Raw genomic sequence first — 12,578 nt, 5'->3', positions numbered from 1 at the left:
TTTAAAACACATTTAAAAAGCTGGTTTACAAGTTAAAGAAAAACTTTCATCAACATTTAAGGAATTTCTACTTTTAGGACATGGTAGATTCAATGTGGTAGTTGCAATGTATAATTTGCCCTACTAATAAGCCATATTATCAGTAGAAAGCAATCCTAAAAATGAATATTACCTCCAGCCAAGTTTGCCAAGATGCACAAGGTCCGAGTTCTGGTTTCTATGTATGTGGGTCAATACTGGACAGTGAAGAAACTAATAGAAAAATCAACTCATTTGAAAACTGATGCTGGAGAAGAGTTCTACAGATAACAAAGACTGCTAAAAAGACAAATTCATTGGTCATACACTAAATTAAACCTGCACTCTCTTTAGAAGTAAAGATGACTAAATTCAGGCTGCCCTACTTTGGAGATATCATGAGACAGAATGACTCATTGGGAAAGGCAATAATGCTTGGTCAAGTGGAAGCCAGTAGAAAAAGAGGGAGACCAGAGTGAATTGACACAATTAAGGAAGCCATAGCCCTCAGTTTCCAACTTTTAAGCAGACCATTTCATGATGTGAAAGTGATGAGGTCTTTCATTCATTCATTTGTTGTTATTAACTCCCTTCAAGTTGGCCCCAACTCATTGGGAACCTTGTGGGTGAGACCTCTCCAAGACTCCCTGTCCTCCACTGTTCTGTCCTGTCATACTTGTGATCTCCTTAATAGAGTCCATCCATCTAGCATGTGACCTTCTTCACTTTCTACTGCCCTCTACTGCCTTTTGTAGTGAGTCATGCCTTCTCATGATGTGGCCAACGTATGACAGCCTCAGTTTCATCAACTTGGCTTCCAGGGAGAGTTCACGTTAAATCTGTTCAAGGACCCATTTATTTTTATTTTTCACTGTCCACTCTTCTCCAGCACCACATCTCAAGTGAGTTGACTTTCTTTCTCTCAGATTTCTTCACTGTCCAGCTCTCACATCCATACTTGGAGATGGGGAATATAATGGCTCAGATGATTCTAATTTTTGTGCTTAGTTGTACTGCATACCTTTACGCTTCAGGATCTTATCCAGTTCTTTCATGGCTGCCATTCCCATTCCTAGTCTTCTTCTCGTTTCTTGACTGCAGTGTCTGCTGTGATAAATGTTTGAGCCAAGATATGGGCACTCTTTTACAATTTCAATTTTCTCATTGTCTCGGTTGAATTTATGTCGATCCTCCATGGTTATTATTATTGTTTTCTTTTTGTTCAGCATTAAGCCTGCCTTTGCATTTTCTTCTTTGACCTTCTTTAATAATTGTTCCACTTTTGTAATGGTTTCCCTAGTAGTATGGTGTCATCTGCATATCTTAGACTGTTGATATTCCTTCCTCCTATCTTCACTCCTTCTTCTGAGTTCAGGCCTGCTCTTCGCATGATGTTTTCTATGTACACATTGAACAGATAGTGTGATAAGATGCAGCCTTGTTTGATCCCTTTGCCAGCTGGGACCATTCTGTTTCTCTATAGTCTGTACTAATCGTAGCCTCTTGTCCTAAGTAGAGATTTCTCATCAGTACCTTTTCACACACACACACACACACACACACAAAATTAAAATTGAGATGGCATTCATATCCCCCAAGCTTTGGAATCTCTTCCCCAAAGACATTCATCTGGCACCTCTTTTACAATACTTTCATCACTGGGTAGAGATGTTTTCATTTACCTGGGCATGTAATCCTGTTTAATTTCTTAGCCTGCTTTGGCATTAATACCTGCCATCTTTTGATTCTTTTCTTTCTTTCTCTAATCACAGTGGTTACAATAAAACAATCACGTTATTCTCATTCGTCTGTGTTGCCTCATGCCCTGAAATCTAATCTGGTATATAAATGTTTTAAATAAATATACGGGAACTAGTGGAAACACAGGCACCTTTTATAATGAATGCTAGGGACTCCACTCCAACTTACACTAGCACTTGCCAACCGCTGACAGATCCTTTTTCCATGCAGGATCAGAATTGTCTACTGGGGACCCTGCTTCAATGCATGCATGCATCTTCCCAATAGAGTGGATTAGACAACTTCATAGAGGATAGGTTTATATCAACACTTGTTAATCAGGCTGGCTAAATGGAACTCCAGTTTCCAGGTGATTTGGCACGAAGTGTGGACTAGAGACCAGCTGCTCACTTCCTCCTGTTTGTGATATTTGCTTCCAAGTCCTGCCACGTGTGTGTTCCCCAACAGTGCCATATGATCATTGTCTTTCTCCCATTTAAAGTGATCTTTTACTTTCCTCATAAAAACAGCATGGTTTCCCCAATTGTTCCTTGAAGTCCAAGCATTTTGCATGGGAACGGTTCATGTGTAATATGTACCCCCTCAAAAAAATCCTTGGAAGATTAGGACAATCTGCAAAGGAGAGAAGGGGTTCAAACACAAATTTCATCTGGGCAACTGTGGCAGGTCCAGGGTTACTTTTATGCCCAAGGCACTCTGAGGGCCACAGGGACTACCAAAATATTTTGTTTGTTTAAAGTGATGGAAACACTTTGGAAACACTACTGGTTTTCAAACAAGAGATTTCCTTGCAACCAGTTTAAAAGGGAAGTTGTTACACCTGCAGGCTTCCAGGAGCAGCAATTTATTCTCTTTCTTTGGCCCCAAAAAGGTCAGCTTGGGGATTCTGGAAGTGTCAAGGGCCACAAAAGCATCCTTGGGAGACACGTGAAGTGCCAGGGTTACATTTTGTCCACCCTTGTACTAGAGTGATATACATTTTAGACCCATTTGAAATGGAAGAATTTGAAAGAGAGCTATGCTCTTTGCAGTGAGTTTTTTTCCCTTCCTTGGAAGTGATCTTAGTCAATGCCAACTGGTACAAAACACAAAAACAATTAATTTTCATGGCTGTACCATTGTTGTGTTGTTTGTCAGAAATAGTAGCCATTCATAGAACAACTTACTAAAGTTGTCAGTGCTCAGAATTCTGGACTTCAAGAATGTCACTTAACAAAACAAAACAAGCATGCAACTGCCTGATCTCCATTCTTCTGGTTATTTGACATGTCCCCATGGATATCTTCTCATGAGACACAGAGCTTCTATGCAAACATTTCCTTGTTAATCCGTACATCAAAACGGAGATGAAGAGCTACAGCCAAGGTCAATCACAAACCCATCATGAACCTTCCTAAAAAGTCAAACCTTCAGAAATCTTTACACGTGAGCAATTTTTCACATTTCTGGAATACGAAATTGTGCAAACTCATAGGGGGAAGGTTAGGGAAGGCCTGGAAAGATGCAAGCAGAACACTTTGTAAAATATCACACCAAATAAGCACTGAAGAAGTCAAGAAAGCAGATACTGTTTTGCTGCACAGAAAACTGAAAAAGACATTCAGTTTTTTTCCATCCAAATATGGCTGAGAAAATAGATATACTGAGTGCAAAACAGGGCAGTCATTTGAAAAGAATATTCATTCATTATGTTTAATAATTATCAGCCAAACCTAATAACAAGGGCACTATTCATTTAATTCTAAAAGACTTCTAAACTGTTATATCCATTAAACTTGAGACTGAAGTAAAATTACTATCAGATGGATGAGACACCATGGGAATAATTACCTAGGGTTATTATATAGATGATACTCTGGACACTATCCTGGAAACCCCTGCATAGGCAGGTTCTTAAAAACCAGGATCACTAAAGAGGTTGTGGGATGAATGGCCTAGGAATTGCACTTGAACAGTGCCTCCATTCAGCTGGGAGTTGTGTCGTACGTACCACTTGTGTAAAAGGTGAACAGCAGACACTGCAGACTTGTTCCTCTTACTGCTTGCATTGTGTTACAGACTGAGTTCTACTTTGGAGATGCATTTTGCAAAATTTAATCCCCTGAAGACTGAATAATAAAGACTTGTGCATGACTTTTTACAGCAAATATAGGCAACTATATTATTTCATTACTTTACATCCTGCTTTTCTATGTAACAACTGCTAAACCATGCACTTCTTCTGATCTCTGTCTTTCTTCTGAAAATCTGTATATTCAGACCTTTCCATATGATACCTATAATGAATGCCTTACTAGTGTTTTGTTTTGGTGGAATGGGAATAAATCACTCCAAATTTGTTCATCTCAATGTCTGGTAATGAAACTAGGGTAACCACATTTGTCAGTGTAAATTCAATTTGCATGAATAGTGCCAGGAGATAATAATTATGGACAAGGGAATTTGAGCAGATGAATTTCGTCATACTGTAGTGCTATCACTCTTCTATTGTAGGAGAATAGGACCCCACCCCATTCCAGGGAATTTCTAGCTTGAATTGTTAAGTCAAACACAATGTGTCTTCCAAAGAAACATTTCTTCCCAGGAAACCACTTTCATTTTCTGCTCTGTTAAAAATCTCAAACCCTCAAGGCCCAATTCTACTTCTGTGGAATTTACTGATCCTCTTGTCTGTCAGATGGGATTAGATTTTCATCTCAATAAAAAGCAAGGCCAGACTTCTTTCCCCCTTGGATACCTCCAAAGGCTTGTTGCATTAATGGAGATTTGTTGCTACTGAGTGGACTCAAGTGACATCATGAGAAAGATAGCTCTTTAATAACTTTGGCAACACTAAAGGACTGGGGCTTTTATAGCAGAGGGGGGCAACCAGCATGCTTATATCCTATATGGGATAGAACTGGGATGATAGCAAGCAGTGTTTTTACTTTGCCAGGGTTCATCCCATCTCACATCCTCTGGACCTAGAAGAACTGGAGGAGAGATGATTGAGTTAAGAAAATGTTGAAGGAAGCATATTGTGCATGCTCATAGGCACTCTCCTAGAAGCCTATCCCCCTCTAACTTTGGCAGGGGGATACTGTCTATGTTAATCTTCCATCATCCCACTTTTTCAACTGCATTTAAAATGTCTCATGTTCCCTCTTGTCCTACTATTCCCCCCTTATTGCTATAAATTGAGTTCAAAGGGAAAAAGTAGCTTCTACTCTGTTATCTCTGTAGGAGAGAGAGGAGAGAAATGGACAGAGTCTTGCCTTTCCAACTTGGTCCAGGCAAAAGCAAAACACTGCAACCTCTCTTTGGCCCAGTACAGATAAGAAGAAAGGGGTGGCCAGAAGCCGCCCCTTTATCCTCCAGATTGTGACCGCAGCATCCGCACAGCTGCAACAAAGATCCGCTGCAAAAAGGAGCTCCTTCTGGTGATGATGCCAAGACACTGTAAGCGCCCTGGGGCGGCATGGTGAAGTCATGTACATGCCGCGCTGTTTTGACACAGCACACACATGATGTCATTGACACATGTGCCGTGTGGATGGCAGTATGTAAAGATGATGCCACTGTCACGTGCTATGGTTTTGGAGTGTGCAGATGCTGTGCACTCCAGAATCCTAGAATTGGCCCCAAGTCACTGCAAACCAGTGGTTTGTACTAGCCCTAGTTTGTCTTTTCTTCCTCATTAGCTACTTTTGCCATCTTGACCCCACTCTTGCCTGTTTTTTATCAGTGAAATGCTGGAGATTATGGAAGCCTGCAAATACAACAATAGCTATGGACAAAAACATTTAGACTTATGCTATGCATAATAGGAGCAGACTCATTCCTTTGGAGAAGATCCCTAATCATGAATAAAACGAGGGAGGCTATTTTTAGGCCAAAGGGAATGCATAGCCCTGGTTTAGTTCCTCACACAGGTGAAAGCCGCAAACTATTTTTGCCCAAAGGCAGATGTCTGAGGAGCAGTGGTGTCACCCTAACTTAGGGTGTCACCTGGTGCGATCTGTACATCTGCACCCCTTAGTGAAACCAGTGGTCTTTTCTACTGTTATTACATTGTTATTAAATAATCATTGGGAAGTGATAAAGACATCCAAACATAAGTAAACAAATAAATGTTTATACTGATAAGAAGTCTTAGTCTGAAACATAAGAGGTAATCTGAGGAAGTAGACTGTCTATGAAAGCTTATACTAGGTGTTTCACACAGTTACTTCAAAGATACTACAAGATCCCTTTCTATAAGAGATAAAAGTTTAATTTCTAGAAGCTAAGGTTTGCATCCTATTAATCGCACACAGGTATATATTGTGCTACACATGCAGATTTTTTTCTTGGACAAATCGACAGTGAGTTGTATCCAGCTGAGGGCAGTATAAACAGAGTTGTGCATGGTGGACCACTCTGTAGACAGTAGTGCATTAAAGCACATTAAGTGAATATACATTGTCTCTATGTATTGTCTCTGCACATCTTGCATTGCAATTACACAATGGGTTGGCAGCCATGCACTTTACACATTGATCCAAGTGTGTTGTACAATATTGGAATCCAGTATAGGGACTGCATAACAAAACTTTGTCAGTGAATATTAATGTTTGCTGAAGCAATGTAGAATCTTGGCCTTTATATCAGTAGGTGGGGAATTGAATTCATGAGACAAAAAAGAAATGTACAGCACGCCAGCACCATATGTGGGCTTGCCATATGTGGATTCAAGGTCACATGGATGACAAGTCCCCATAGAATGAAATGGGGTGTGCAACCATGCCACACAGTGTGCAGGAGCATGCCCCATTCATACAAATGGGACTTGGGGTCCTGCGTTTTTTGCCTTACGCGGTGTGTGTGTGTGTCCAGAATGGATCTCCTGCATATGGCAAGGGCGGACTGTAAAAATAAGAGGCACAAAAAATATCTAAACACTGGCTACAAAATAAACAGAAGACACAAACAAAACAACCCACAAATGGCACAGTAAAAGGCTGCTTATGAAAACATCTTTTATCCCTTCTTAGTTTAACTTGGAATAGTTATTTGTGGGACTACCAGAATCCACTATGAATGGCCAAAGGCATGTTGTTTGGGAGATTCTGGAAGCTATAGTCACAAAAAGTAATATCTCTAAACTCTACTGGATTAAATTCAGAGTTGGGTGATTTTGCTGGACAGCTAAAGCATGTTCGCCAAAATAATATAGTTTCCAGAACTATTTATGGAGCAGATTGGGTACCAAGCCATAGGATGACCAGTTTTAGCCAACAGCAAAAGCTGTGCTGAGACACGTAATTCCCTTCCTGAAATGGGGTAAGAAAAAGAAGTGAGCAAAAGTGGGAAGACCTTTCCCAGCAGGTTACCTGAATTCTCCTACTTGAAGGATGAAACAGAATGGAATTGAATCAGACATTCTTCCCTACCCAGTGCTCATAGCCAATACCTCCTCCCCAATGATCTGTGGGCCTGGATGTCTTATGCAACCCAACTGGAAAACCTGGATATTTTAAAAATGGCTGGAATGAGGTTAAAACATGCTATGTGTGAAAATCCTCTTGGCCTGAGAGCTTTCAGCGGGGGTTGATTTTACCATTTTCAAAGTTGCAACAACTGTAACTCTATCTATGCAAAACCAATGGGCCCAAAATCTTCCTCTAAATAAGCAGCAGATGTTTCCATCCTTTCAGATCTGAAAACAGATACTTAAATGAAATGATCACAAAACCCCAACCATTTTGGAATCAAGTCCGTGAAAGTGAAGCAAGAAGGAGTGGTGGAGATCTACATCTGACATCGCAGAATCTTGTCATCCTGAGTGATCAGCCATAGAACATTCAGGTCATAAGCCAAATCTTTGGCACGGGCAGTGATACTGTTGACTTTCATCCATTTGGTGCCTGAAGGTTTGCTGTCTGTGATACCAACCCTAAAACAATAGATAGAGAAGTGAAAATAATAATTATCTAAAAGGAAATCTACTTTCCTCTGTTTTCACTACCATCCTTCACAAAAGTTGTTTGTTCTCATTGTGGTGTGCCTTCAAATCATTTCCGACATATGGCGACACTAAGATGAACCTATTATGGGGCTTTCTTGGCAAGATTTGTTCAGAGAAGGTTTGCCACTGACTTCCCCTGAGGCTGAGAACATGTGATTTGCCCCAGGTCACTCACTCATAGCCATGCTGGGAATCAACCCATGGTCTCCAGAGTCATAGACCAACACGCAAACCACTAGCCCCCACTGCTCTCCAAATTGTCTAGGCAAATGTAACATTTCCTGTGAAAGATACATTCCATAAGTGCTCACCTGTGGTAGACTTCCCCTCCTTTCTTCACTGCATAGACATTTCCATCGCTCCCAACCTTAACCATGGAGAATGTACCAGCAATGTAGTCCCAGCGGTTTCCCTGGCACCTGTGTGGTTCAATGCCAATACGAAAATAGACAGCATTCGCACTGTTCACACCCCAGCAACCATTCAAACCACAGGTCAAATATTTCAGTTCTCGGTCCATATTACTCCAGGTTACTAGGGAGCTAGGCTTCATCGTGAGGAAGTCGGCACTTGAAAGACATACTGACTGGTGGTTTGATTTAATGCCAGCCACAAAGAGATCTCCACCTGCTTCAATCTGTTGGAATGATTCTGAGAAAGGAGAATGAATAGAGTCACCAAAGTCCTGTTCGAGTTGGAATCAATATGCAATGTGGGAATGCCTTGCTCTATAGTTGCTTTCTTATGTAGACATTGACAAGTCTGAAAAAGAGAAGTTCCTGTTGGAGCATGGATGATGATGATGATGATTTTTTTCTCCAGGATCTTTGCTCATTTTAAGATTCTCCATGCAAGCAGAAATCTTTCCATTTCAGGCTTGTCACTTTCCACATGAGTAAAATGATGGTGGAAGGGATGTGCCTAAATGCTCCCCTCTTCAAGTGTCAACTCCTACCCAGTACTTGACACACCTGATCAGCTCTCAGGTTTATTAGCTTGAAGAGATTCAGAGTCTACAGGTGATATAATGACAGGTCTAACTGCTCACCTACTACAGCAGCCATTTTGTTGTTTTAAAATGATATAAGTAAGTTACTCTAATTGTTCTCCATATTTCTTGGCTGCTGGGGAAGACTATAAGTTGATACATCTTGCGCATATCCTAAGGACTGGAGCACAGCTTTGGCGCAGCTTCTGGCCTCTTAAGGGGCCTAAGTCTATTTCATTACCTTTTAATGCTGTTAACTTGTGTTTTAAAGCAAAATTAGTTTAACTGTAGTTTAACGTTTGTATTAAGAGTTTTGTATTCTCTCTTTAAAGATATAAACACCACTTTGGGTTCCATACTGTGAGAAAGGTGGGATATAAATTAAATAAATAAACTAAATAAATATGCTGTGGCCAATAAAAGTCTTTCACCTCTTGAAGAAAGACTGATGGCAGGAACTGCAATGCACATATCATCTTGGTATGTCCTCAATCTCTCACATACTATTTAGGAATAATTTTATCACCATAAGAAACTATTTTGTCTGAGTAATCCTCCAGAGAGGTTCAATTATTATTTGTTAATGATGTGCTAAATGCCAATTCACATTTTTAGCCAAATGCTGTGAATGACAGAGTACCTGATACTTTTTCCAAATTGCCTCCTATCAGACGATAGATAAAGTTGTCATTGTCAACCATCCATATGCCACTAATGCCGGCAGACACATGTTTCATTCCTCCTGCCAGATAGAGCCAGTCTTCTCCATTCAACATGAATGCATTGCCTGTAGGCTCCAGACCAACTACAAGTCCATTGCCAGCATCAATCTGTTTTAGAAGTCCAGGGTTAGGAATTTCTGTGCAGAGTTGAGCTGCAAACAACAGAATACAACAAATACCAAATAGTTTCATGCAGAAAAGATTATGACCAAAATCTTGCATCCCACTAGCAGAGCATAAAACCAGTTTTCCCACTAATGACCAACCACAAAATAAAGCATAATAAATGAAAGATATTTCGGTAAGGAAGATCATGTGCTATAACAAATAAAGACTAACCCCAATGCAAAATGGAGGGGTGCTGTTGCATCAGGCCTCCAAGGGGCTGACCTCTCGGTACTGCCCAGCATCTAGCAATGGCTCCACTGCAATGGGACTTCAGGCAATATCCAGTGCAGATCTTGCGCTGGATCTCAGGAGAAGTCTCAGAGGCCAGAGGCTCCATGGGATTTTATGTGATATTTAGCAGGCTTATATAGACCTGCACCCATGGTATTTGGCCACTATCTGAATAACTATCATAAAATGAAATGGCACTTGACATATCCTTCAGCTCAATTTACTCACCATTTAGAAGCACCAAATCAGCCAAAAGGAACAGAATCCTCTTCACTGCCATGGCTGCAAAAGAAGTAAAGAAGGGCATATGAAACTTTTTTTTAACATTTTCACTTATTTTCAGATATATGAAAAGCCTGAAGCAGGAGTGTCACTAGAAAAGTGTGGGGCATGTGGACTGCACCAGGTGATACCTCATAGGGAGTTGAACAACCAGTGGGGCAGTTACTCCTGTCCATCCCAAGACACTCCCCTGGCCACCCTCCTCCACTTGCCAGGGTGCCTCTGCCATTTATCAGCTGCAGCAGCTGGTAAAGGTGGGTTGCTAGTGCTACCTGGCAGCCCCTTCTTGGTCTGGTGAGGCTGCTGGCTGGATGGGAAAGAGAGTTGCCTTCCTTTCCCACTCAGCCAGCAGTCTGTCTACAGGGTTGCCGGGCGGCTGCAGCACCCTATGGGGCTGCCTTCTGGTGCTGATGGGGCAGCTGACCAGGTGGAAAAGGGAGTCACTTGCTTTTGCCATTTAGCTTGCCAAATCCAAAAGTGGCTGCTGGGTGACAACAGCACACCACTCCCATCAGTGGCTGCTGGAGCAAAGGGATGCTCTGGCTGACCTGGAAGGGACTGCCAGGTGGCAGTAGCACCCCAACCCCACCTCAGCAGAGGCAGAGGGGCAACTGGGAGGGTGTGCCAGGCAGCCTGGGGGTGACAGCATGAGTTACCACACTGGGATGACACCAACCTTAGTAATGCCACTGGTGGCCAAGCCTGATCAATCTGTGCTGAGAGATCAGTGTCCTCCAAATGTGTGTGTATGTGTATATACACATACACCATGTTTTAGGAGACTTGTAGATAATCCAGCCCCATTGAAATGAATGGGGCACACTCCTGCGTGCAAGCATAGGTCATGCACCGTGGGAGCATGCCTCATTCATCTCAGTGGTGGGTTGCCCCTCCACGGATCGTCAAGTCCATAGATTTCAAGTCCGCAGACTTGGAGGGCCAAATGTGTTAAACTTTATTGGTAGTATTAAAATCAATACATATGGCATAACATAATTTCTAAAACATACCACCTAGCACCTAGCACATAACAACAGAACTACTATCTACCCCCCCCCCCAATATCTTACAACATCAAAACATAAACACTACATATTGCAATGTACATCACAACATAAATTAACAAAGATATACTTCCTGGACTTTGTTCAGAACTTTTCCCTTTTTTGTATAAGTTATCCTGTTTAACCATTACTATCTCACACCTTAATTTCCCCAACCTCTTAGTATACTGAAATGAATTCTAACTAGAATACTATCTTAATTCTATATTTAAATCTTATTTTCTCATTTTGGTTTATTTGCAACTTTAGCAGAACCCCTAGCCATTGGTGAGAAAGGACCATAAATAGGAAAGCCCCTTGCCTAATCCTTGTCCTGCAGTCAGTTGAATTGGGAGAAACACAAAGGAATGATCCAGGATGATCTCTTACCTTCTGCTCTTTAGTAGGCCTGCCTTGGACTGGGTAAATGAAAGAAGACAATTCTTCTCTCACTTGTCTACCAGATGGGATGTCCATTTTATAAAGGGGAAAGGATTGACCTCTGTTTCTGATGAATTTACAGAGAACCTTACAGAGTCCCAAAGGTGAGGTTTATTGAGAGGGCAAATGGAAGACCCAAATGATCTGATTTATGAAGCCAATGAACGACAAGGGCTATGCTCTTAACTCTTCGTGAAAGGGAAATGGTTTTGGCATGGGAACAAGTTGACCTTGGAGAGATTCCAACTGATTTCTGCTTAAGCCAAGAGGTGACTATTTGTTTCTCCCTCAAATTCCAACGAACTCGCTGAAACACAGCCAGCCTTTGGAAAGACTAGTCCTATGTGAGATTCCACAGAAATGTGGTCTTTGCTTATCAACTCATGGACTTTCTCCAAATGTTAGGTTTAAGATTTTTTTTAAAAAAAAATGGAAGTGTTAGTAAGAAAGTTTCAAGAGCATAAAACTATCTTCCCCTCCAAACAGAGATCTGCTACTCCCCTGTTTGTTGTGATCAGTGTAATGCTATCTATCTATCCTGCCTAAAAGAGGCTGTAGTGAGGCTATTATTGGAGGGGAAAAAACACACCTCAACTTAGGATTCCCACCATATTGAACAATGATAGGCCAATCTCCAATATTGGGCAAAGTTCTGCAAAATGTGGTGGTCTCCCAGCTTAGAATCATAGAGTCGGAAGAGACCACAAGGGCCATCCAGTCCAACCCCTTGCCATGCAGGAATACACAATCAAAGCACTCCTGACTGATGGCCATCCAGACTCTGTTTAAAAACCTCCAAAGAAGGAGACTCCACTACACTCCGAGGAGTGTATTCCTCTGTCAAACAATTCTTACTGTCAGAAAGTTCTTCCTAATATTGAGGTGGAATCTCTTTTCTTGTAGTTTGAATCCATTGCTCTGGGTCCTGTTCTCTGGTG

General features: G+C 41.4%; 1 protein-coding gene across 1 annotated transcript; it reads right to left on the bottom strand.

The window, feature by feature from the left end:
- Positions 1-7,498: 7,498 nt before the first annotated feature.
- LOC149304888 (fish-egg lectin-like) lies at positions 7,499-10,154 on the bottom strand. The gene is made up of 4 exons (XM_089478200.1): positions 10,103-10,154; positions 9,394-9,627; positions 8,077-8,416; positions 7,499-7,693 (listed from the first exon to the last, which is right to left on the bottom strand). Exons 1-4 carry the CDS (start codon positions 10,152-10,154, stop codon positions 7,549-7,551), a joined length of 771 nt encoding a protein of 256 aa, XP_089334326.1. The 3' UTR covers positions 7,499-7,548.
- Between the last annotated feature and the right edge of the window lie 2,424 nt (positions 10,155-12,578).

The sequence above is a fragment of the Sceloporus occidentalis genome, unplaced genomic scaffold (assembly GCF_023333645.1).
Source record: "Sceloporus occidentalis isolate IW3139 unplaced genomic scaffold, rSceOcc1.0.p SCAF_13, whole genome shotgun sequence".
NCBI classification, from domain to species: domain Eukaryota; kingdom Metazoa; phylum Chordata; class Lepidosauria; order Squamata; family Phrynosomatidae; genus Sceloporus; species Sceloporus occidentalis.
The sequence above is the reverse complement of the archived record's forward strand: the minus strand, read 5'-3'. Positions and strand labels throughout refer to the sequence as shown.

Excerpts from the sequence above, each read along its gene's own strand:
- LOC149304888 (XM_089478200.1), bottom strand. The coding sequence starts at position 10,154 with ATGGCAGTGAAGAGGATTCTGTTCCTTTTGGCTGATTTGGTGCTTCTA. Across the intron at positions 9,628-10,102 it reads TGATTTGGTGCTTCTAAATG|CTCAACTCTGCACAGAAATT; the intron begins GTGAGTAAATTG and ends TGTTGTTTGCAG. Across the intron at positions 8,417-9,393 it reads CAATTTGGAAAAAGTATCAG|AATCATTCCAACAGATTGAA; the intron begins GTACTCTGTCAT and ends CTCCTTTCTCAG.